The sequence below is a fragment of the Acomys minous genome (genome assembly GCF_964271855.1).
Source record: "Acomys minous genome assembly, chromosome: 4".
Taxonomy (NCBI): domain Eukaryota; kingdom Metazoa; phylum Chordata; class Mammalia; order Rodentia; family Muridae; genus Acomys; species Acomys minous.
Window position 1 is genome coordinate 112326373 of NC_140486.1, and position 26219 is coordinate 112352591.

A 26219-nucleotide genomic window follows, 5' to 3' on the forward strand; every position below is an offset into this window, starting at 1 on the left:
CAATATTGGTTTCTAAGTACCCTCATTCTGAGTTGCTCACTTGCCTGCTATTTTTTTTTTTTTTAAGGAACTCTGCTGATTTAAATCCTTAAGGCATCAACAGTTGGTATACCAAGATGTTAGTGACTGGGAGGCAGTAGTGAGGTTCTGAGAGAACTGAGGAGAAGAGGTGGGGACTCTATTGACTGTGTCCACCAGCCAGACAGTGTCTTCTGGTTATAGCTTTCTTGAGCCCTGGGAGGACCAGAGAAGCTGAGCTTGCTCTCAGACGTTTGGTAGTAGGTTCTGGGACTCCAGTGTGGAGCTGTTCCTTTGTCTACATCAGGCAGTAAGCCGGAAGTGAACCAGGATCTCATACAAAGTTGGGATGATTTTCTGCTAAGGTTCCAAGCAGTTTGATCTTATGGCCCTTAAGGGCACGTGTCTTCCCTGGATTCCTTTTCTCAAGTCTGTGTTACCAGCTCTTCACCAATTCCCATCTCCTCCACTCTGCCTTGTGTCTGGGAAAAGAAGCGACATAAGGCAGGTTTCCTTTGTTCATCTCATGTTCCTCCGCATCATGCTGCAGTGTTTGTTTGAACGGGTAGCTCATGTCTTCCTTCTTTATTCACTCTTTTTTATTTATTTATTTATTTATTTTCTTCATTCACTCTTAAACCACCACTCTCCTTAAGTATTTTGGTTCCATAGATTCCCAAAGTAATCAACTTCCCTAAATTATATATATCACATATAATTTATATATATATATATAACCCTTCTCATGAAATAATCTCCCAAGCTTTATGTAAACCATCTCTTTTCCTAAGTAAAGGAACACAGGCACAGGATAGGGCTCCTGTATTTGGTCACATTGACTTCAACAACTTCCTGGTACATGGTCATACAAACTGGTGGAGATTGATGACACACCACAAGTGTTTTTAAGGGAGATGAGAGAAGAGGGAAAATGGACCTGCGTGTATTGAGAGCATTTGGGAAGAAAGTGGAATTACAAATTCCTAGAAAACTAAGCAGAGTTAGATACATTGATTGTCAACTCAGATGTGGAAGGTGATTGCAAGTTTGAGGACAGAAGAGTGACATGTCTTCCTGAGGGTGAGAGTCACTGAGCTGTGAGCAGACCCATTACAAGGAGTGGTGTTTTGTTTTTTTTTTTTTTTTTAGCCTTTCAGGAGTAGGATGAAGTATCTGACCAATTGCAGTTGTTGTTGATGTGTGTGTGTGTGTGTGTATATATGGTACTGTTTGGGAAAGCGCTGTCAGCTCACAGGAGACCTGAACACTCAAGGGAAATGAAGGGAATGCAAGGAGAGCATCTCCATTTTCCAGCGTGTCTCAAGTCATATCAGCTGCATGGAACATGCTTCCTAGTCAAGTGGTCACTTCCGGGTTCATGTGTGTAAATGTTCCGTGGACAGAACCATATAGTTCTTTTTGAACATTCTTAGTAAATAAAAACAGAGTTATAAACCTGCATAATTCTCAAGAATTTATCTTTTCATTTCTAATTTCTGTTTATATATTGAAATTAATTTTTAGATCAACACACAAATCTCTTTCACCGTGTGTCTTAGTTACCATCTCATTGCCATGACAAAACACCATGACCAAGGAAGCTTATAAAGAGAAAGCAGTTAATCTGAGTGAGAGTCCAGAGGATTTGAGTTACAAGCGTGCTGATACGGTGCATGCTAGCAGGTAGGCAGGCCTGGTGCTGAAGCCATAGTTGAGAGCTGCTTACATGAGACAGCAACCATGAGGCAGAAAGAGAGCCTGGGAGTGGTCTGGACTTTTGAAATCCACTCCTAGTGATACTCCCCCTCTAATAAGGCCACGCCTCCTAATCCTTTCAAACAGTTCCACCAAGTAGGGACCAAGTATTCAAACATGTGAGGCTATGGGATCATTCTCATTCAAACCCCCACAGCTGGCATCTTCTAATATACGTTACATTTTGTTCTTTCTTGTTTCCCTTCCCCAAATCCTTCCTACGTGCCGCCTCCCGGCTCCGGCTGGTCTTCTTTCTGCCCCAAGTTAGTTCTTCGTTTCTGCTGTTGTATTGGACACATTTGATTACTCACTCCATCTTCCACCTGCTTTAAGAGCTCTCTTTCCTGTCTCATAATCCCCAGTCTGGTTTTTTATCTTAAACACACACACACACACACACACACACACACACACACACAGGGGGGGGGGAGGTTCTAAAATCAAGTAGTTTTCCCATTACCAGCATAAAAACAGGTATTTCTGTGCTGAGTTTGGCTTATCTTCCTTAGCATACTGATTTATGATGGCATCAATTTTCCTGCAAATGGCACGATTCACCTTTTTTTAAAAAAATATATGCATAAAAGTCCTTTGTGTGTATGTCACACATTCTACTTCAGCTCTTTATGTGTTGATAGGCATGCTGTCAGACTCCTTTCAAGGGTAACTGCAGAAGCAGTAAGCATATACCTGCAAGGTCACCTGTGATGAGTTGCCTTAGAGCCCTTTGGCTGCATAGTCAGAGCAATGTAGGTGGGCCATATGGTAACTCTATTTCTGTTGCTTTGTTTTGCTTTGCTTTTAGACAGCATTCTAATATGCAGACCCGTTGGCTTTGAACTTACAGAGGAAGCCCTTGTCTTTGCAGCTTGAGTGCTGCTGCTTCAGGCGTACACCTGGCCAATTTCCACATTTTTGAGGAACCTTCATCCTGGTTTCTGAAATGGCTACACCCCATCAGCAGCAAACAGACTTCCTTGGTCCCTACATCCTCTCTGGCATTTTCTTTGTCTTTTGTTTTCTTGATGGTCGCCCTTCTGATTGAGATGCTATGAGGAACTTTTCATTCAGTTCATCAACCTATTGATTGACTGATTTACATTTTCTGGTGTTTACTCTGTGCAGTCCTTTATATATCCTGGATACCATCTCCTGACCAATGCGCCATTGGCTCAGACTATTTTTCTTTTTTTTTTTTTGGCTGTCTCTTTCTCTGCTGATTATTTCTATTTCTGTTCAGAAGCTTTAGTTCCATAAGATCCCATTTGTCAGTTCTTGGGGTTATTTCTTGGCATCTTGGAACCCTGTAGCGATTTCAAAGTTCTTGGTAATGTTAAGAGCTTTGATCCATTTGAATTTATTTTTGTGCAGGGTGAGAGATATGGATCTAGCTTCATTTTTCTAGGTGTCCAAATAGGTTTTTTTTTTTTTCCCCAGACTTATTAGGTTAAAAAAAAAAAGGCCCTATTTTCTCCAGTGTTTGCTGGAGACAACTTTGTTAAGATGTAGGTATCTGTAGATATGTGTGTGTTCATTCTGGGTCCTCTGATCTGTTTCATTAATCTGTGCATCTGACTTTGTGCTGGTGCCAAGTTGTTTTTATTACTGTGGTCCTTTAGTATAATTTAAAACCAGCATTGTTACTTCACTCAGAATAGCTTTAACTCTTCAAAATCCTTTGCACTTCTATGTGAGTTTTGAGAATTTTTTCCATTTTTGTTAAAAAAAAAATAAAGACACTGTAAAATTGATGGGATTTGTATCGAATATAGCTTTTGTTGAAATAGCCATTTTAACAATATTAACTTCTTTAATTTATGAGCATGAGAGATCTTTCCATTTCCTACTGTCTTTTTTTTTTTTTAACTTTCTCTCAATACTTTAAGATGTTCTTTGTGGGGCCTTCGCCTGCATTAAGTTTAACTGAGATTTTTTGGGGGGGGGTAATTGTTAATGGGATTGTTTCCTTTATTTCTTTCTCAGAATGTTTGTTATTGACATATATGAAAAAAAACCCTGATTTTGTATGTTAATTTTCTATCCTACCATTTTCATGGAAGTATTTATTCTGTTTAACAGTTTTCTGGGGGAGCCTTTATTGTTCCTCATTCATATATAGAACAATATCATGTACAAATAAATGATATGTTGGCTTCTTCCTTTCCCTGTTGCATTTATTCTATTCTTTTCTCCTGTCTTGATGCTCTAGCTAGACTTTGAATACTATATTGAATGGGAATGGAAAAAGAGGGCATCTTTGTTTTGTTCCTGGTTTTACTGGAAGTGCTTTGAGCTTCCCACCCCCCCCCCATTTGGTAAAATGTTAACTATAGTTTTGTGGTACACAGCCTTTATTGTGTTGAGATTGGTTCCTTCCATTGCTAGTTTCTTTGGGGACATTGCTGTGAAAGGATGCTACAGTTGCCCCAGCCATTTCCAGCATCTGTTGAGGCGTTTGTGTGTGTGTGTGTGTGTGTGTGTGTGTGTGTGTGTGTGTGTGTGTGATTTTTTTTTCCGGGCCTTGGGTTCATTTATATGATGTATTGTATTGATTTTATCAATTGCCCTAGGTTGAACCAAATTTGCACACTGGACTGAAGCTGACTTGAAGATGGTAAATGATCTTTTTGATGTATTCTTGACTTCATGTTGCAAGTGTTTTATAGAAAACATTCGCATCAACGTTAACAGGGGAGTTTGTCCTTGTTGTTGCTGTCATTATATCTTTATCTGGCTTTTGTATCAGTGTAACATTGATTTGGTGAGAAGACTTTGGTAGCACAACCCCCCTTCTGCGTGGTGTTCCTTTTTCTTTGAAAGGCTGGTAGAAATCAGCTGAGTCCTGTTTTATTTCTTGTTGGAAGATTTTTTTAAATTCCACTTCAGTCTTGTTGTTTATTGTAGATCTCTTTGAGTTGTTTGTGTCATCTTGGGTTAATACTGATGGGTCATCAGCCTCCAGAGATTCTTCCATTTCTTTACATTTCCCAACTTAGTACAGCCTAAGCTTCTCAGTTGACCCCTGATAATTTTCTGAATTTGTTACAAGCTGTCATGGCTTTCCAAAGAACCAAGTTTTTTTGTTTCATTGATAGTTTTTTAAATTATATTTTATTTATTTCTGCTCCACTCTTTGTTTTTTTTTTTTTTCTAAGACAGGGTTTCTCTATGTAGCCTTGGCTGTCCTGGACTTGCTTTATAGACCAGGCTGGCCTCGAACTCACAGCGATCCGCCTGCCTCTGTCTCCCACATGCTGGGATTAAAGGCATGCGCCACCAACACCAGGCTATTTCTACTCCACTCTTAATTATTTCTTACCATGCACTAATTTGGGTTCCGGCTTGTTTCTGTTTTCTAGGAAACAAGGTGTACAGTTATTTAATTGAGAATTAAAAAAATTTTTTTAAAGGTAACTATAAACTTGTAGGTATAAGTCACCAGTTTTAGGACTGCTTTCATGTATCCCATGGGTTTTTGGTCAAGTGTGTTTTCTTTTTCTTAAATTCTGCAAGTTTAAATTTTTTTTTATTGATTTTTTTTCAGTAACCTAGTCATCACTTACTGGTGTGTTGTTTGGTCCTGACGATTCTGCGTGTGTTCTGTTATGTCTCTTGCTGTTGATGTCCAGCTTTATTCATTGTGGTCAGGTAGAATACCGAAGATTACTTTAGCTTTCCTGCATGAATTAGCACTTGCTTGGTGTCCTGTGATTTATTTTAGAGGAGGTTCCAGGGGCTGCTGAGAACATTGTGTGCTGTGCAGTGTCTGGCTACAATGTCTTGTAAATGTCTATTTCATCCATTTGACCTGTGATGCTGTTTAGGTGATAGCTCCCTGTATTTTCACCTGGCTAGGATGACCTGGTGTGTTGGTGAGTGTGGGCTACTGAAGTCACCCACTCTTGTGCTGGGATTAATCTCTATCTTTACATCTTGTCTTTGTTTGCCCTATGAAATGAACTCTGATGGTCCCCAGGGAGCAGTAGCAGATCACTGAGGTTTCGTTGGTAGAGAGGTGATTAGAGAAATTGTACCTTGATAACAAGGCGAAAGGTAAGGACAGTAATAAAACGGGGTGAGTTTATTCTGCAATGATTAACTTAAGGAGGGTACTGCGCCACCCAATGACTTCTTACATATGGACGTGGTAATAAGAAAATGAAGAAATATTATAAGCGGCATAGGCATTGTAAGCAAGTTCAACCACTGTGGACTTCTCTGGCGTTAGCTATGGGAAGTCAGGTGTGCCTGCAAAAACTCTCAGGACTGCTGCTCCTGCTGTGTGCTCTGCCCTTGACTCAAGGTGGGAAGGTGCTGGTATTTCCCGTGGAGGGCAGCCACTGGCTGAGCATGAGGAATGTTGTGAGGGAGCTTCAGGCCCGGGGCCACCAGACTGTGGTTCTGGCTCCAGAGGTGACTGTGCACATCAAAGAAGAAGACTTCTTCACCCGCAAAACGTATGCCGTTCCATACACCAAGGAAGAGTACAAACACCATTTGCTGGCCCACCTTCAGAATTTTTTTGAGACGGAATTTTCTCTGAGGTTATTGTTGCAGAATGTGGAAGGTGCCAAAAACATGTCGACGTTCTTCCTGAGGTCTTGCCGGGGTCTGCTGCATGATGAGGCCCTGATCCAGCATCTGAACTCCAGTTCCTTCGATGTGGTTTTAACAGATCCCTTTTACCCTTGCGGGGCAGTGCTGGCCGCGCACCTGCGTGTTCCTGCTGTGTTTTTCCTGCAATCCATTCTCTGCGATCTAGATGTTGAGGCAACACACTGTCCAAGCCCTTCTTCCTACGTTCCCAGGCTACTCACAATGAATTCTGACCACATGAGCTTCCTAGAAAGACTGAAGAACATGCTGTACCCTTTGCCGTTGAAGCCTCTTTGCCATGTTCTTTATAGTCCTTTGGAGAGACTTGCAACCGAGGTTTTGCAGAGGGAGGTGTCCTTGGTGGAGGTTCTCAGCTATGCGTCTGTGTGGCTATTGAGAAAGGACTTTGTGCTCTACTACCCCAGGCCCATCATGCCTAACATGGTCTTCATTGGGGGCATAAACTGTGCCAACAGGAAGCCCCTCTCTCAGGTCTGTACTCAGCTTTTGTTCAAACGAGTTTCCAGCAAGAGTGTGTTATAAACAAAACCAAACCGAACTAAAGTCACTCTGGGTTGCTCGGTTACCTACTCACTTTTTATAGGGCTTTCTCTCTTGGTAATTCTTCTCATTGTCTTTGATGACTCACATCCCTAAGGCGTTCAGAGTTGCTGCTTCAGGCGTTTAGTGGTCATTGAGAACCGGGAAGCAATGCTCAAGGTGTCTAATAGGACTTAGAAGGATGGTGGGAGTCCACTGAGTCTGCCCACTAGCTAGGATGGTATCGCCCTAGAGATGAGACTTCCTGAATTTGGGGAGGACCAGAGAAGCCGAGCTGTGAGCTGACCTATCACAAGACTGTCCGTAGCAGGACAGAGGACCTGGCCATTTGCAGTTGTTGACGGAATGATCTTAAGTGGTGCATTGTGGGAAGGGGGTGTGTGTGCTCACAGGAGACTTGTCACTCAAAGTGGAAGCAACCTCAGGGTCCTTTTCCTTTTCTAGCATGTCTCCCTTTGGACAAGCCATGTTTCAAGCACTCCGTTGTCTTGTGATTGTTGCATGATCACTGTTTGTGAATGATCCGGGACACACTCAAATTGCACATTGTCATGTTTTTGTGTTTTGTTTTGTATGAAAGCTCGTGTCTGAATCGGCCCAGTTCCCAAGTAAATGTCTAGTATGGGTATTTGCTTAAGTTATATTTAAGATGTATTTGCATTTTCATGATTTTGCCCTGTACATGTGGCAGTTAGATCAGTGGGCGAAGGCTAACAGTATTTTGATAATATAACTTTTATCTTATCATTAAATGACATGCTTATTACCTTCCTACTTGAACCAATACTGTTATCTTTTGTTATTATATTATTCAACCCTTTGCCTCTAATTAAATATTTTGTTAGAATATGAAAGGAAAAAATCATGATTTTAAAAAGAAACAAAAACACCAATAGAAAAATAAAAGAAGCCACTGGGAGCTAGTGGAGCATGCCTTTAATCCCAGAACTTGGGAGACACAAGCAGAGGAATCTCTGTGGGTTCAAGCACAGCCTGGTCTACAAAACAAGTTGCAGACATCCAGGGCTACAAATAGAAACCCTGTCTTGAAAAAAAATTTTTCAATTAAAAAAAAACCTTCAATCTGGTAGTATATGTTACTTTGTTTCTTACTTTCTTTCTCCTACTTTATTCAACCTCAGGTTTTTACATTGCTACTTCCTTGATCATTTTCTCTTTTCGTTTTAATTGTGGAATTCGGTGACTTCCGTGGAGATGCAGCGTGTTAAGTTCAAAGCTCTGACTCTCATGTTTCTCTAACTACTGAGAACCCTTTGATGACTTTGGGTTCTGCAAGTGCAAGGAGCCGTCTCCCTATCACCTGTACATGTTTCATCAGCATTGACCTCCCAATGTAAATAACGTGGGTCTAAGTTCCACAGAGTTGGGGTGATGATTGTGTGTGAGTCTGTGTGTGTGTGTGTGTGTGTGTGTGTGTGTGTGTGTGCGTGCGCGCGTGCTTGAGACTCTTGCTTTTCATACAGCAGGTTCACAATCCAGATCCTACACAATGCTAGGGGGTTTTCTACAAAGGCACCAAGCAGTTGGCACCCACGATTTCTAAAGATCACCCGCCCTCCCTGGTTTTCTGTTCTTCAATTTCAGTCACCTCTCTTTCCCCATATCACCTCTGTTTTGTGCTGTGTCCTCAGAAAAGCAGACCTGAAAGAGCATGTTTTAGCTACTAAGTCTGTATTCTCCATGGTCAGTTTTCCAGATTGGTTTTGAAAGTGAATTTCGTAGATTCTTTGCTCCCTTGTCTCCTTTAGTCTGGTCACAACTGCCGTCATTCTCAGTAAGCCATTTTGCTTTAGTAGATTCCAAGGTCATGAATTCTTCTGAGTTATATACATTGAACACTTCGAATGACACACCAGCTCAGGCTTTGTGTAAATATTCTCGTTTTTTCCATGGGCTATTATTCTACCCTCTAAACAAAAGGAGGAGGCTACTTTCATGACTTCTATCTTGGCCAAACTTAATTTTGAGAGGAATAATGGCAGAGAATAGTCTAGTATTGTATATGTTTACATTGACAGAAAAACAAACAAACAAACAAAATCGACCAGGGTTTGTTTACATCAAATCAAAAGAGCTGTAGTTCAGGCTGGGAGCAGAGTCTCCTTGTGCAGCCGACCCCATACACTCTCTCACAGAGAGTGTTGATACACTGTTTCATACTTGTCACTACTTTTAAAGGCATCCTCACAGAAAAACTGCATTTCAAAGAAAGACAGCAATTAACCTAGACGTGATATCTGTCTTATTCCTTGGTGTATGGAATGTCGTACGATATCAGCTGTGTCTTGACTCAAGTAGACAAATATTGCTTTCATATTTTCAGTGGCAAGATACAGGAACTTTTTACCCAATAGTCCTTAACGATCCTCTCTAGGAGGTACTGGGTGTGTATTTCCATGGGACCTGAGAGTGGAAATGGAAGCCGTGGAGCATGTAGCTTTGTTTACATCTTGTCTTAGTTTTTAACTAGCCACCTTTCAGGGGTTCCAGAGTCATGTGATTGCTGCATGATCAATGTTTTTAAAAGTTCTGTGGATGTATCCAAATTGTCAGGTTTTTATGTTTTGTATGCCTAGGGAATTCCCTGAGATTCCTCAGTTCCCAAGGAAGTGTCTTCGACTCTCCATTTCTCACCTTATACTCACCAAAATTTGCAGAAGTTTTACTGATGTTTTAATATTGTCACCCTGGAGCTAGCTCTGGAAACTTGATTGGTACCTGAAGGCAATTGTGTCACGGTGATATAATTTTGTTCTCTTATATCCCACCTATCAGGTCCCAATATCACTGACATGTTATTTTCATATACCTTTACCTTTACTCCTAATTAAATATTTTCATTAAAATTTTGGCTAAATGTTTAAATAGTGCTCTAAAACTCACCCCTCTTGATTTCTTTTTTTTTCTTATTTTTTAAAATTAATTTATTCATATTACATTTAAATTGTTATCCCATCTCTTGTATCCTCCCATTCCTCTCTCCTACTTTCACCCTATTCCTCTCCCCTACATCTGTGACTGAGGGCGACCTCCTCCCCCCATTGTATGGTCACAGCCTGACGGCAAATGGACTTTATCTGATGTGTGTAGGGTGCCTCATCACTCAAGGGAAAGCCAGTGTTTTTGTCAGGTTGCTTTGATCTGTGTCCCTACAATGAGCTGGTGTACCATTAAATAAATCCTTTTGACCATTCTAGCCCCATGTGTTAATTGTGAAACCAAGTTAAGGCTGAATACAGACCTAACGTGGGGCTAGCTAATCCTGAAAATTTGAGGTATTCACTTATATATTGGACCCAAACTTTCAGATAGAAGATAGTCTTGGTGGCATTAATATTCTTTTATTGGAGAAAATAAATGTGGTTTATGGTTATGTGTTTAAGTCAGTCTTATTACAGTTTGGGTTGACTTGGAACAGGCTATGCAACTGATAATTCTGTTCTATACGCTCCTGCCTCCTGGAATTACAAGCAGGTACCACCATGTCCCACTAAAACTATATTTATTGAAATAATATATTTAATAATTATGTATTAAATGAGAGCCGCTTTTAATTTACTTTATTATAAGTACTGCTGAAATTAGGAGGCCATTTCAGTTTCCTTTTCCTTTTTACTGCAATGTTAAAGAATAAACTATAGCTTCTTCCAAGGAAGATGCCTGGCACAGATTTCAAAAACAAACAAACAAACTGGGGAAACCCAGTCTTAAGGGATAATCAGTGTCCCAGGAAATAATATAGTTTGTCTCAAAATAGTTTAATAACAAAGAGCATGCAGGTAGTCACAAAAATTTAAAAAGACAAAGTCAAGACTGTTATCAAGTCCAGTCCATGTTATAGGTAGGTCTCTTCATGAGTCTAGTTGAGATGTAGGTTTCTGACCATGCAGATTCAACATTTTACCCATGGTGTAGTTGCCACCTAGACTATTTGTTCATGCATAGGATCTGGCTCACCTGCGGCTTGGGGTTCTGATCACAGGCCAGACCCTCACAGTGAGGGGAGCCATCAACACTGCCCCGCCGTGCTCTTCCATAGGTGTCCTCCACAATCACATGTGCTCTGGAGCTGTATCCGGAGCCTGGGCAGGAAAGTGGGGTCCCCCCTCCAGGAACTGGCCTCCTCTTCCACTCCCTGTGCTGTTGGGAGTGTTCTTGCTAATGCTGAGAGCAGCATCTGAAGCAGCAAGCACAGATTTCATGTGCTGACCTCTCGGCAGACCTGCCCCATCCATTCCCTTCCTTTTATGGGCATGGCATGGACCGGAGTGGCCACTGCCTAGACTCAGGTAATCATGAGTCCATGGCATAGATAGCCGTAGAAGGGAAACAATGAATCTGGCACGAGATAAACCACACAGAGAAGTGGCAAGCATAGAAAGCAAGGAACTAACTTTGGAGGAGAAATTGCAGAACAATTTATCTAGACTCCTACTGTCCACGAAGGGCGAAATGCGCAGACTTCTTGTACAGTGTGGTGGTGGCTTCCCATGGGAGGTGTTTTCATGTACACATCAGCCCAGCAGCTGCGGCTGCGGCTGCTGCCAGTTAGGTACTAAGGACTTGGCTTTGGTGCACAAAGAACTCTCACCTTGGACAAGCACTCGCAGAAAGACAAACAGGCAATGAGGTGGTGTGCAGGCCACCCTTGGTGGAGAGTGGAGCCCTAGGGCATGTAGATGAAGGAAGTGGTAGCAGCTGTCTAGCAGTAGGTGAGAGCAGTTCCCTTGAGGCGGGGTCAGATTCCTGGTCATGTGCACAGTCCCCACAGCTGGAGTCTTGCCCTCAGCTGCATCTCAAATTTGCTTTGCCATATTACTATTTGAGCACAGTGTCCCTCAGGATCATGACCCACGGTAGTCTGGAGAATCCAGCCTTGTAAGAACTTTGGGCTGGCAAGAACCATAGAAGGGAGCTTAATGACAAAGCACAGGAAGCAATGAAGACCCAGATTAGTGTCCACCCAGGGCCTTTAATGGAGAGCAGACACATGCAGCCCTCAGCATCTAGGAGAACAGAAATTTGACATCGGCCAGACATTTGCAGCACACTATCCCTGATCATTCCACTACAGGAAGTGCACCAATCTGGAACTCCAGCAACCCCCTTGTCTTTCAAAGCTGACTTAGTGGTCTGCAATGTACTGAAGCTACTTGCAGTGAGAAGACTCCCCAAAGCGTTTCTGAGTACATCGCGTCTAACAAGAGTGTACCACAGGCACCGACTGCTTTAGTTCCTTTTCTGTTTCTGTGAAGAGACATCATGACCAAGGCAACTTATTTTTTAAAAAGCACTCAGGTGTGGGCTTGCTTACAGTTCAAAATGTGAAAACATGACCATCATGGCACGGGGCATGGCAGCAGGCAGGCAGGCATGGTGCTGGGGCAGTAGCTGAAAGCTTATATCTTAGCCAAAAGTTGGAGGCAGAGGGAGGGAGACAGAGGAGACAGAGAGAGCGACACAGAGAGAGAGAGAGAGAGAGAGAGAGAGAGAGAGAGAGAGAGAGACAGAGAGAGAGACAGAGAGAGAGAGAGACAGAGAGACAGAGAGAGAGAGACAGAGAGAGACAGAGACAGAGAGACAGAGACAGAGAGAGAGACAGAGACAGACAGAGACAGACAGAGAGACAGAGAGACAGAGACAGACACAGAGACACAGAGACACAGAGACAGAGACAGAGACAGAGACAGAGACAGAGACAGAGACAGAGACAGAGACAGAGACCCAGAGACACAGAGACACAGAGTGAGAGAGAGATTGGCATGGGCTTTTGAAACCCCAAATCTCCCTCCCAGTGATACACTTCCTCCAACAAGGCTACTCACTAATCCTTCCCCAAAAAACAGTTCTAGCAACTAGGGACCAAACATTCAAATATATGACCCTACAAGGGCCAATCTCATTTAGACCACGGCACCAGCCGTCAGGTTCTTCTCAAAGCTCAATAGCAGACAAAGAAAGAAATGGTTAAAATCAAGTGAGTGCGCAGAACCTTGTTTTGAATGTGAGAGAGCAAGTGAGGTGACCTCTGATACTCACTAGAGAACACTGACAGGTCCCTGGAGAGATGATAAGAGCGATTTCTGATTACAAAGAGACAGAAAGGTAGAACCATAGTTGATGCCCAGCATGGATTTATTGTGTAATGATTAACTGGAGGAGGGCACTGTGCCACACAATGACATGCTGAATGTTAGCGTGGAGATAAGGAGATGATTAATCTAGTGCAGGGGTTAGAGCCTGGTAAGGTAGGTCCACTACTATGGACTTCTGGAGAGAGAGTTCCAGAACACTGGATGCCCATGTAGGCCTCGAGTGGCTGCTGGTTTTCACAGACACGAAGAGCTTATGCATCTTCAAAACCATCTTCAAGCACTAGTGCAATCAAGAGGAATGTTAAATCTGGGCCAGTGAGATGGCTCAGCAAGAAGAGGTGCTGTTTTAAAGAGTATTTCTAAGTCCACTCTGTGCTGCATGTTTCTTTGTGATTCTGGATACTTCTGTGTCTCTGGTGAGCAGAGGTGAGGGTACCCACTAGAGCGAGTTTGCATATAAACACTTTCTTAAAACTTGGCATGTGACTCGTGTGTGCCTTAGGGTTTTGAGCATAGGGCAGACCCTCACAGTGAGGGGAGCCATCCACACTGCCCTGCTGTGCTCTTCCATAGGCATCCTCCACAGTCACATGTGCTCTGGAGCTACATCCGGAGCCTGGGCAGGAGAGTAGGGTCCCCCCTCCAGGAACTGGCCTCCTCTTCCACTCCCTGTGCTGTTGGGAGTGTTCTTGCTAATGCTGAGAGCAGCATCTGAAGCAGCAAGCACAGATTTCATGTGCTGACCTCTCGGCAGACCTGCCCCATCCATTCCCTTCCTTTTATGGGCATGGCATGGACCGGAGTGGCCACTGCCTAGACTCAGATAATTCTGCACAGATAGCCATAGAAGGGAAACAGTGAATCTGACATGAGGTAAACCGTACAAGTGCAGAGAAAGAAAGCAGGGAACTAATTTTGGAGGAGAAGTTGCAGAGCATTTATCAGGACACCTATCCTCCACTGAAGGGTGAAATGCAAAGGGTGTGTGTGTGTGTGTGTGTGTGTGTGTGTGTGTGTGTGTGTGTGTGTGTTAGTAATTGCATTTATTTCAAACTTTAAGGGCACTGAACAGTGTCCAAACCCATTTTTATAACCCAGTTTGTGAATTCTCTGCCAAGGTATTAGGGTTCCTGTGTTTTGGCCCATTCCATCTGCCTGGCTACAATCACGTCTTACTCAGCCCATAAAAATAACCATGGAGGAGCAGTGTTTTGTGCTGGGTTCTCCAAGGCCATCATGTCATAAAAGCCCTTTATATGGGGCATGAACTGTGCTACTAAATCGGCTTGTTTTAGGGTGAAAGCTGCCTTTTGTCAGGCTTTACTTGGTTACCCCATTGTGGAAGTGAGAGAGGTTTACATAGCCTTAGTGAAACCATCCTGCCATAAATATGGAAGTAACCACTCCTGACATCCCACCAACCAACCTGGAAAGCTCAGGATGTGAACTTACATACTTTGCCCTTGGCCTTCAGAGGGGCTGTGTCCAGGTAACACAGCCGTGTGGCCTCCAAACCATGCAGAGGTTACATGGGAATTTAAGCCATACAGCATGTGATGATTTGACGCAAGAGTGCTAAAAACAAACAAACAAACAAACAAACAACCCCATATTGTCGGGCTTTGCTACTTTTAAAAAGGCAAGATTTACTTTTAGCCCAGTGATGGTCAACTATTGGCAGCATCCATGTACAATGGAATTACCTCAAAATTCCTTAAGAATGATATTAAAATACTTATGTGTTTCACCAGGATGGATGAAATATCCAAAGCCAACTACCTGGATCTGCACATTTCCAGCCCAGGGCAAATGCAAGGATCAAAGTGCTGTGCTAAACATCATTTCCCAGCTTCAAGAAATAATACGGTTTGCCTAGGCAATTAATTATAATAAATGCTCAAAACAGCACACACATATTCACATTTTAAAATTAAAAAAGGGAATACAAAAGTTGTGAAGGCCCGTCTTTGCCACATGCCACTTTGTGAATCTAGTCCCCATTCATGGCCCTTAGTGAGCAGGACTAACAGTCTCCCTTTAATCTAGTTTATACACAGACCCTTTGTTCAGACCTGGTATCTGGGTCTTATATGGTTTAGATATGTGAGCCCACTGCAGACCTTCACGTTGAGGGGAACAATCAGTGTTGCCCTTGGTTTGCTTTTCAGCAGCACAGGTGCACAAGAGCTGCATGCTGAGTCTGGACAGAAGTGGGTCCTGCCTCCAGGAACTGGCTGCCTCCTCTACTAGGTGTGGTGTTGGGAGTGTCCCTGTTCAGGCTGACAGTCACAGCTAAAAGCAGCAACCATACATTTTCAGGTTCTGACTTCTCAACCACTTGCTTCATCTATTCCTTTCCTTTTATGGGCATGGCATGGACAGGTGTGGCTACAGCCTACACTTGGGTAATTCTACATAGGCAGCCGTAGAGCGGGGAATGGTGGAGTTTTACTTGAGAGAAAACATGCAGAGAAGTAGCAGGTGCAGGGCAAACAAAACCAAAACCAAACAAAACCAAAACAAAAAAAAAAACAACCCAGAAAAGTTGCCTTTGGAAGAGAAGCAGCAGAACGTTTTTCTGAATTCCCACCCTCCATGAAAGGGTGAAATGCAAAGGCTGACTGGACAGTGCAGCGGTGGCACATGAGAGGAGTTTTGCAGATAAATATCTGTTGAGTCTGTTCCCAGTCCAGATCCTAAGAGGGTGACTTCTTTCCAGAGGGAAGCCTCAGCCTGGCCAGCATGGCAGAATGACACAGATACAGAGATAGAATGTAGGACACCCCGAAGGGCTGGCCCAGTACTGAGTGGAGTCCCAGGACATGTAAAGGAAGGAGGTGGCAGCAATCGTTCATCTCATGTGGGAGGAATTCTGGCAGGGCCAGACTCATGATCATGTCTATAGTGCCTACAGATGGTATCCTGCCCTTACCTGGGCCTCAAGTTCACTTTTTCTTGAATTTGAGCACAGTGCCCCCAGAAATCTGTAGTCCATGTTTTATTGGGGAGTTCCATCTGTAACAGGATTCTGGTCTGGCATGGATTGTAGGAGACCTGATCACAAACCTTGGAATGCAGTGACGACCCAAATTAGTGCTCACTTAGGTCCCTTAACAGAGTGCAGGGCCCTGCAGTCCTCAGCATTCAGGAGAACAGACATTGAGATGGAGCCACATTCCTGAGCAGTCATTGGTCCCTTTTAAGGAGGCCAGCTTACGGGGGAGAATGGGATGCTTTCAGAACCCACTCCATGTCGGTGCCTAGGATGGTGCTGTCCCAAGGTGCTTCATGGAGCATCAACCTCCTTCTGCCAGGTGCTCACAAGATTCTCAAGAGACCTTACAGCAGAATCAGACCCTCAGATCTTGATTTAGATCTTTCCAGCTTTCCCTTCACTGTCAACAATCAGCTACTTCAAATAGTATTCCTCGATTCTTATATTCCCGGCACCATGAGTCATGGCAAGAGGATATTCTTTTTTGGTTTGGTCAAGCTTGCTTTGCATTGCTCTCTGTACTGTGATGCATCGGTTGCTACTTGTGAATTGGAGGAGAGACTTTGGTGAGCTACTGAATAAGACCTTAGATGGCACAGGTTATGCGGGAGACCAGGGCATAAGGCTCCCCCGCTCAGCACTCAATGGCAACCAACTGACAGTCTATGTGGTGAAAAAAAAATGGGTGTCCAGCACCTTGTTTGGGGAATTGTAGGCAAACAAGAGGTGAACTAGTATGCATAGGGAAGGAGAAGCATGTCATGGGAGTTTTTATTAGGCAAGAAAAGCAAAGCTCAAGTTTCTGTGGGCGAAGACAGGCAAAAGGGTAGGGCATTAGTAAAAGGCAGGAGGAGATTTATAATGATTAACTTAAGGGTGCTGTATCACCCAATGGCATGCATGCAGTGACAGGTGGCCTGGTGATAGAAAATGAATAGATTTACGTAGGAGGCACAGTGTCTGGACAGTCCACTGCTGTAGGCTTCTGGAGAGATGGACGCAGGGCTATGTGTGCCCCTTCGAGGACTCTCAGGGCTGTTGCTCCTGCTGTGTGCCCTTCCCTGGGCTGAAGGTGAGAAGGTGCTGGTATTTCCCATGGAGGGCAGCCACTGGCTGAGCATGAGGGATGTCACTAGGGAGCTTCATGCCCGAGGCCACCAGACTGTGGTTCTGGCTCCAGAAGTGACTATGCACATCAAAGGAGAAGACTTCTTCACCTTCAAAACCTATCCTTTTCCACGCAATAAGGAAGACTATCAGCAAAACCTACGGCGGAACATTAAGAAGGCCTTTGAAACACAGCACTTTGTGAAGTTTTTTTTTCAAACTCTAGAAGGTATAAAAAAGTTTTCCGAACTCTACGCAAATTCTTGTGCAGCTCTATTGTACAATAAGACCCTGATCCAGCAACTGAACTCCAGTTCCTTTGATGTGGTCTTAACAGATCCAGTTTTTCCCTGTGGGGCAGTGCTGGCCAAGTACCTACAGATTCCTGCTGTGTTTTTTCTGCGCTCCATTCCCTGTGACATAGACTACGAGGCCACACAGTGTCCAAACCCTTCCTCGTATATTCCGAGGCTACTCACAGGGCACTCTGATCATATGAGCTTCCTGCAAAGGGTCAAGAACATGCTGTACCCTCTGACCTTGAAGTACATTTGTCATATCTCACTCAGTCCCTATAAAACCTTTGCCTCGGAGCTTTTTCAGAAAGATGTATCCTTGGTGGAGGTTCTCAGCTATGCATCTGTGTGGCTGTTCCGAGGGGACTTTGTGCTCGACTACCCAAGGCCCATCATGCCCAACATGATCTTCATTGGGGGCATAAACTGTGTCAACAGGAAGCCCCTCTCTCAGGTCTGTATTATGCCTTTATTTCAATAATTTTCCAGGAAATTTTTTTAAATTTTCAAATTCTTATCTACTTATTTGTCCAAAGAGGCTTTGGTTAAATTGACCTATTAAGGTGTCCACGGTGCTATACTCTGGTTTTCAGAGGCCACTGTCAGGACTAAAGGCTAAGGGGAGGGGAACAAGACTTAGGAGCTGTAGTGGGACTCTGTTGGAACTGCCAGTGTATCCAGACATGATTTTTCTATTGGTGTGTATCCTAATTCTGTGCAGGAGCTGAGAAATTGAGCTGTGGCCTGACCGACAAAAGGGTGTGTTGCTTTCAGACTTTGTTTTGAAGGTTTAAAGAATTAGCAAATTGCAGTTGTTGATGCAGTAGTTTTTACTATTGTTCTCAGGGGGTGAAATAAGCGTGTATTCACAGGACACAAGCACTCAACAGATCTGGAAGCAAGCTAATGAGTAGTTTATAGGATCTATTGGGCCAGCCACATATCAAATGCTCCCTAGTCAATGTGTAACCCAGCAGCTACTGTAGAATCGTAGATCTTTCATGATATAACAGAATTGTGTATTTTAAATTTTGTCTGTAGAAAACTAAAAGAAAAATAGTCTCGTGAAACCTACCCTAACAAACCCTTTTACTCGGTCATAAGGTGGAGGTGGAGAATAAGTTGTACATTTAGTCCAGGGCCACTGGCTACTTCCCCGTCCAGTCAGCATGTCAGGTAGTAATTGAAACTGCACTAAAATGGTTTAATGAAGAGCTAAGGAAGTTGAGTGAATCTGGAGAAAACTGGGTTTCGGGATACAGGTCAATAACTCTAGCACTTCAAAAGATGAGGCAGGATTGTGAGTCCAAGGCCATCCTTGGCTGCATAATGAGTGCCGGTGCTGGGGTACACAGTGAGACCACGAGAGGGGAAGAGGGAAGAGGGAAGAAGAGGGAGGGACAGAGGAGAGAGCATAGGAGAAAGAAGGGATGAGGAAGAGGAGGGTGAGTTGGGGAGAGAGGAGAGGGAACTGATGAGAATGTGGAATGTAAAATTCTAGAAACAGAAGCTGACCCAGATGAATGAACAGCTTTCTAGAATGGAGAAGGTACGTTTCTTCCAGTTTAGAGGCTGTCTCATAAAATCAAAGGATGGGGGTTTACTTGACAACAGTGTAGTTTCTTCCAAATGCTTTCAGCCATGTTGACTAAGCTAAACCCAAAATAGCTGTGCGTGAGCCCCTCACCAGTATGACTGTCTTTTTGAATTCTTGATCTTTTTTTTAGATGGAACAGGGCCTTCTAGTCTTCTGGGTCTTACAGTGTGTTGCTCTTCTTTGCCTGGAGCATTCTGGAAAATGCTCCCAGTGACTCCATGAGAGGAATCCCCTGCAGTGGATTTGAGTGTGTGTGTGTGTGTGTGTGTGTGTGTGTGTGTGTGTGTGTGTGTGTGTGTGTGTGTGTAAAGGTGCTCATGTGGAAGTCAAGAACAACTTTAACTTCTGGATGCTAATTCTCTCACCATAGGTTCCAGGGATCAAGGTCAAGTTGTAAGGCTTGTGCAGAAATGTGCTCTTATGTACAGATCCACTGGTGAAGTCAAGAGGCTCCTCTTGGCACAGGAAATGCCTTTTGACCACTATGACAAACTTTCTCTATAAGATGATCTTCCACAGGTGTATCTTCAGAAGTATTTTGAGACAGAGCAACTTTAAAGAGATTTTCAAGCTTGACAATTCATTTTTTTAAAAAAGGCTTTTTATAGTTGGGCCTAGTGGCACATGCCATGAATCGCTACACTTGGGAAACAGTAGAATTCTATTAGTTCAAAGCCAGCCTGGCTTACACAGTGAGTTCAAGAACTTTCCGTTTACAGCAGCACTAATCCAGGATAGATGAACGTTAACTCTTCTGTTTGCTCTCATATGTTACAAGTAGCCCGAGACGACGATCCATGACTTCTGAGTGACCTTGCCCTGCCAGGTGCTTTGCCTACCATGGACTCTCTGCTGATGATCTTTTATCCACTGGGTGGTTTCAGACCACTCATTCTGTCCCACCCAGCATGATGACTTCCACATGTAACTATCACAGAACTGTGCATGTTCCTTGTTATCCCCAAATCATTGATTCCTTCTACCAGTTCAGCTACAAATGGACGTCAACAAGCTACTCAGTGACTTTTCCATTTTTATTTTGTGTGTTCACATACATGTGCATGTGTGCATGTTTTTGTGTCCATGCATATGCATGTGCATATACACATGGAGGTCCAGGGCTGATGTGAGGAATCATCAATTACTCTTCCACCTTATCCAGGGTCTCTCAGAAAACAGAAAAACCCAGAGTTTGCCAATATGGATCTTGCTAGCCAGCTTGATCTGGGGATCCCATATCTCTGCCTTCTGAGGACTGTCACACACACCAGACCTTTGTGTGGGTTTCTGGGGATGCTTGCTAATTAGTAAGCGCTGAACCTCCAGGGCCATGTCTCCAGCCCTCAGTGACTGTCTTCATTATCTCTCTAGGCTGGAGAAAACATTTCTTGTTTCAAAGTTTCTGGTAGTTGGTCTGATTTGGGAACTTGTTATTGTCTAGAAAGCAGCTACCCCAGTACTGCAGCGACTATTTTATTGCCATGATTTCTAAAGACCCTGTGTGCCCTGGAGGACAGTATTTAACCTTGTGTTTCTGCTGTGTGGTATACATATGTCCCTGTGCATATGAGGTTATGCTTTCGAGGTAATAAGAGTATCCAACATATTTTCACATAGTCTTAGTTTATGGTAATATGCTTAGGCCCCTTGACCTCTTGACAGAGAATTACAAAGTGTGGCATCTTAAACCTATTCAGACCCCTTTTGCTTCTATGTCTTATGAGGTCTTCACAGATGATGCTGGAGTGAGGTAAAATATTCTATACTGTACTCTCTAAAGGGAATCGTCTTCTGTAAGGCCGTTATGAAACAATCAACTGTACTCAGAGAAGGGACTCTACTGCTTATATACATATTTCCATATATAGTATATAGGGCAACCAGGAAGCTGGTATATCCTTAAAGAGCACTTTTCACTTCCAGCATCTTCTGCTATTGTAAAGCACTAACCAGCCACATGCTGAGACCTTGACTGATAAATGCAACCCTGAACCTTCAGAGAGCACGATTCTTGGCAACCCTCCTTTTTTCCCCCCCAATTGAAACGGGTTTCGTATTTTTAGCCTACAAAACTTTGGAAGAACGTGATAGATACCACTACGTTCACGGCAATTCGTTGCAGCAGTAACCAGAATCTACTTAGTCTATTCAACTTAACTGCTTTTAAAAGCTTTCATTTAAACAGTGGTCAATTGTTCTGTAAGACCCCCGACACGGCGGTCTTAACGTGGAGACCCCCACCAAGAACCAACGAGACCAAGGCTTCGGCTGCAACAAGCAAGAGGCTTTATTATTAAGGGGACGGGTACCCGGGCGTTTCAGTCTCCGGAGAGGCTGGCGCGCCCAGCGAGTTTTTAGGGGGTCCTTTTATAGGGATTTTGGCGGGAAGCTCGGTTACAGAAGCGAAAAAGCATAGTTACAGGGCTCTGATTGGTAAATTTAAATGAGGCGAGGTTATAGCCCGGTCATCGGATGGGAACAGGGGAGTTTGCCCACTCCCTGGGCCAGATGGCCGACTATAAATATCTTGTTTGACAAGGACAAGCACGCTTTCATCTGAGCCCCAGGCCTTATCTTACCCCGGGAACCTATTATTCTAGTCTTGCCTTGCAAGATAGCGTTACTGCTGCTATGCTTGCTATGTCGGGTGCACAGGGGAGGGGGTCTTACATTCCCCCCTCTTGTTGTAAACTGAATGAAATCTTTCATTCAATGACCTCTGGTTGTGCCTGTTGGAGCTGTTGGTATTGTTGGGTTAGAACCAAGGCCTGTACAACCGATAGGTGGTCTCGGTTTCGGATGAATTGCATCAGTCTGTTAAGAACGCAGGGCCCAAAAAGTAGGAGCAGGACAATAAATAACAAAGGGCCCGTAATGGTAGATATTAAAGTGATGAACCAAGGAGCCTTATTAAACCAGTTTTTATACCAAGTTCGTCCTGATTTAAATTGTAACTGTCGCTGTTTTAGTCTTTTTCGCAGCTTAGACATACTATCTCTGACTACTCCTGTATGGTCAGCATAAAAACAACATTTTTTCTTGAGGGCTGCACAGAGCCCACCCTCTTTCAGGAACAAGATATCTAACCCTTTACGATTTTGGAGCACTACCTCGGAAAGGGAGGTCAGGGACTGTTCTCATGGCCTGCTGTAACTGCTGAAAATGAGCAACCTGAGTGAGAGCAGTAGTCCCGGTTCCGATCCCTGCCACAAACACCCCCCCCCCCGACTGTTAATCTTTTTAATAGCAGTGTCAGAGTGATGGATATTGGCTCTCGGGGGTAGTGATTGATCCCCTTAAAGTGGTGGTATAGGTCGGAGGGGTCATGGGGCGAATTAGGTTCGGGAAAGTCTTATCTTTAAAGGGTTGTCGGTCTGATGTGCTTTTTATGTGTTCCCGTCTGTGTCCTTGGCCGCCTTGACGTGAGCAGCATGAATCCAGGTGGCAATTCTGTCTACCTTGAGAGCCGTCGGGGTAGTCAGGAGAACGGCGTAAGGTCCTTTTTAGCGGGGTTCGAGGTTCTTGGTCCGGTGACGTTGGACCCAGACGTAGTCTCCAACCTTATTTTGCACCTCTTGGAGGGCTCTTAGGTGTGCCTGGAGGGAAGGCCTGGTAGCAAAGGAGCCGATATCTGGGTCAGGGAAGTAAACAATAGGAACATGTGAACCATAGACAATCTTAAAGGGAGTAAGCCCATGTGGGCCAGGGGTGTTCTTAACCCTGTATTAGGGCCAGGGGTAGCAGGGCCACCCAGTCCTTAGTGCCAGCTGCAAGCGTTAATTTAGTCAAAGTCTTCTTAATAGATCTATTTATGCGCTCTACCTGTCCTGAACTCTGGGGTCTATAAGAACAATGTAATTTCCAATTAATCCCCAGTAGTTTGGCCACCTGCTGGCTTACCTGGGAGACGAAGGCTGGTCCGTTGTCGGACCCAATTACCTGTGGCATCCCGTAGCGAGGGAAAATATCATCTAAAAGCTTTTTGGAAACCACCTTGGCCGTCTCATGTTTGGTGGGGAAGGCTTCAGTCTATCCTGAAAAAGTATCTACGAAGACCAGCAGGTACCGGTATCCGTATATACCTGGTTTGATCTCCGTGAAGTCAATTTTCCAATGGGTCCCTGGCCGGTGTCCTCGGACCCTAGTTCCTGACAAATTTAAGGACTTGTTGGTATTGACCAGCGTGCAGGGCCGGCAATTGTCAATGGCTTTCTGGAGGGCCTCCTTTTTTTCCAATAGGTAAAAGTCCGTTTTTTCTTTTTCAAGGAGGGTCTTCATCTTCTGGGCGCTTAAATGAGTGAGCTTGTGGAAGTAGTCAATCAAATAGTCAGTTTTTTTGAGGGGACGACTACCTTGTCCTGGTATCGCCAATGGTCAGGGCCTTCAGGAAGCGCGCCCATCTTTTGAAGTCTTTGTATGTCGTCGTCGGTGAATTTTTAATTCCGGTCCTGCTGTCTTGGCGCTCCGGTGTCTCCTTGTAAGGAGAGCGCCTCGAGAGTGTCGAGGGGTCTTGTAGCGGCTTGGCGGGCTGTCTCGTCAGCCAGCCGATTACCTCGAGCCTCCGGAGAGTCCCCTTTCTGGTGGCCCGGGCAATGGATGATGCTGAGCTGCTGGGGTAAAAAGAGGGCCTTCAGGAGGGCCAGGATTTCAGTCTTATTTTTAATTTTTTTACCTTCTGAGGTGAGGAGTCCTCGGCGCCGATAAATTTTTCCATGTACGTGGGCTGTGGCGAAGGCATACCGGCTGTCTGTATAGACTGTTAGCCTTTTTTCTTTTGCCAGTTTCAGGGCCTTGGTCAGGGCGATCAGTTCAGCACGCTGGGCGGAGGTCCCTGGGGGCAGAGGGCTGGCCCATATTACCTGGTCGGTGGTGGTGATAGCCGCTCCGGCCCGTCGTGTCCCGTTATCCAGGAAGCTGCTCCCATCCGTATACCAAACGAAGTCTGGGTGAGGGAGGGGCTGGTCAGTGAGGTCAGGGCGGGTTCCGTGGATTTCCGCCAGGACTTGCTGACAGTCATGATCCTCGGGCCCGTCTGGGAGAGGGAGCAGCGTGGCAGGGTTGAGATTGGTTATTGGCCCAAAGGTGACTCTGTCCGAGTCTAAAAGCATGGCCTGGTAATGGGTAACCCGGGCGTTGGAGAGCCATCTGTCTGGGGGCTGCCGGACCAGGGATTCCATGGCATGGGGGACTAAGATAGTAATTGGCTGCCCCATGGTGAGTTTATTAGAGTCTTTAAGGAGTAAGGCGGCTGTAGTAACCATCCGTAGGCAAGGGGGCCAGCCTGCTGCCACGGAGTCCAGTTTTTTTTTTTTTTTTTAGAGAGGTAGGCTATAGGCCTTTTTCAGGGCCCCAGTCTCTGGATTAGAATTTCCTTGGCGTAGCCTTGTTTCTCGTCAATGAACAGCTCAAAGGGCTTGGTTAAATCGGGCAGCCCCAGTGCAGGGGCTGAGATTAAGGCAGTCTTAATAGCCTCGAAGGCCTGTTGATGGGTGGGCCCCCAGGCAAACATTGTTCCTGGCTTGGTAAGGGGGTACAGGGGAGCTGCCAGTTCCGCGAACCCAGGGATCCAGAGGCGGCAAAAGCCCGCTGTTCTTAAAAATTCTCTGAGCTGACGGGGGACCGCAGTGGCGGGATTTGGAGGACAGTTTGTTTCTTAGCCGGAGTGAGCCACCTCTGTCCATCCTTGATGGAGTAACCTAGGTAGGTTACTTCAGTCTGGCAAATTTGTGCCTTCTTGAAAGAGGCTCGATACCCCAGCCGTCCTAGGACTTGTAGGAGGGCGTGGGTTTCCCGTTGGCAGCTCTCCTTAGAGGGGGCTGCCAGGAGGAGATCGTCCACATATTGGAGCAATATGAGGTCTGGGTATCGTACCCTGAAGTCGGCCAAATCACGGTGTAAGGCCCCATCGAACAGGGTGGGACTATTTTTAAATCCCTGGGGCAGCCGTGTCCATGTTAGTTGCCCCGAAATCCCCAAGTCGGGGTCCCTTTATTCGAATGCAAAGAGAGGCTGGCTGGAGGGATGCAGTCTTAGGCAGAAGAAAGCATCCTTTAAGTCCAGCACAGTGTACCAGACATGGTCTGGGGATAGCCCTGTCAATAGGTTGTAAGGGTTGGGGACAGTAGGATGTATGTCCTCAACTCGTTTGTTGACTTCTCTTAAGTCTTGGACCGGCCGATAATCTCCCGTTCCGGGCTTTTTAACAGGAAGCAAGGGGGTGTTCCAGGGAGACTGACAAGGAGTCAGTATGCCTTGGTCCAGGAGTCTCCGAATATGAGGCCGTATTCCCAGGTAGGCTGCCTGTGACATAGGGTACTGCCGGATAGAGACTGGGGTGGCAGAAGCCTTAAGGTGTACTAATATGGGGGGCTGTTGGTGAGCTAGGCCCATTTTCCCAGTTTCGGCCCATGATGATGGATACAGGGCTTGTCAGTCTGGGCTAGGGGTATCGCTCCCAGGGGGGGGTCAGTCTCATACAATCTGTATTTATCCTCTAAATTTAATACCAAAGTCTGAATAGGCCGCCCTTGTGGTCCTGTCACACGAGTGTGCCCTTCTTCGAAGTGAATTTGGGCCTTGAGTTTGGTTAATAAGTCTCTTCCCAGGAGGGGATATGGGCAGTCCGGGACGTGAAGAAAGGAATGTGAGACCTTACCGGTGGCAAGATGTACTTTTCTCTCGGTGGTCCAGCGGTAAGGCTTCCCGCCAGTCGCTCCTTGCACCCAGGCAGTCTTTGTTGTCAGGGGCCCCGGTGCGGTGGTAAGGACGGAGTGCTGAGCTCCCGTATCCACCAAGAAGGTGACGGGTTGCCCCCCCACATTTAGAGTTAGCCGGGGTTCAGGGGGAGGCTCCTGACCCTGACTTCTTCAGTCTTCCAGGTTGAGGAGAGCCGCGGAGGGGGGGGTTCTACGGGGCCCTTTGGGACGCCTGGGACAGTCCCGTACCCAGTGACCTCTCTCCTTACAATAGGCACATTGGTCCTTATCCACAGGGGTTTTTCTCCGTTCTCCCTGGCCCTGACTATCCTGGCGTCCTGAAACTACGGTGGCCAAAAGTCTACTCATTTCTCTATGTCTCTTTTTATCTCTAGCATTTTCCCTCTCTTCCGCTTCTTTTTTCAATCTCTCTAATTTGCATCTGATATCTGGGGCAGATTGTCAGACAAGGACATGGCTAGG

At 45.0% G+C, this 26219-nt stretch overlaps 2 protein-coding genes across 10 annotated transcripts in view; one reads left to right on the top strand and one right to left on the bottom strand.

The window, feature by feature from the left end:
* The window catches only part of LOC311596360 (UDP-glucuronosyltransferase 1A6), a 111057-nt gene that overhangs the window by 67240 nt on the left and 17598 nt on the right, over positions 1-26219 (top strand). The window contains exon 2 of one of the 7 annotated variants that reach the window (XM_084779691.1): positions 6077-6861. The exons of 5 other annotated variants lie outside the window; for them this stretch is intronic. In XM_084779691.1, coding sequence (XP_084635817.1) covers positions 6077-6861 — 785 coding nt within the window. Of the gene's footprint in view, positions 1-6076; positions 6862-17007; positions 17899-26219 lie in introns of those variants that run through there. One more of the 7 variants, XM_084779690.1, reaches the window with a different exon arrangement.
* Positions 21305-25494, bottom strand: LOC311595655 (uncharacterized protein). Of its 3 annotated transcripts, none has more exons than XR_014778524.1 (2): positions 23124-25494; positions 21305-22672 (listed from the first exon to the last, which is right to left on the bottom strand). XR_014778524.1 is itself a non-coding variant. In XM_084778583.1 (2 exons), exons 1-2 carry the CDS (start codon positions 24300-24302, stop codon positions 23478-23480), a joined length of 576 nt encoding a protein of 191 aa, XP_084634709.1. In that variant the 5' UTR covers positions 24303-25494; the 3' UTR covers positions 23165-23477. The 3 variants fall into 3 exon arrangements, 1 of the variants encoding a protein (XP_084634709.1); XR_014778525.1 differs by having other exon boundaries at positions 22981-25494; XM_084778583.1 differs by lacking the exon at positions 21305-22672 and having other exon boundaries at positions 23165-23651; positions 23901-25494.

Excerpts from the sequence above, each read along its gene's own strand:
- LOC311595655 (XM_084778583.1), bottom strand. The coding sequence starts at position 24,302 with ATGGTTACTACAGCCGCCTTACTCCTTAAAGACTCTAATAAACTCACC. Across the intron at positions 23,652-23,900 it reads CTATCACCACCACCGACCAG|CAGCTCAGCATCATCCATTG; the intron begins GTAATATGGGCC and ends TTTTTACCCCAG.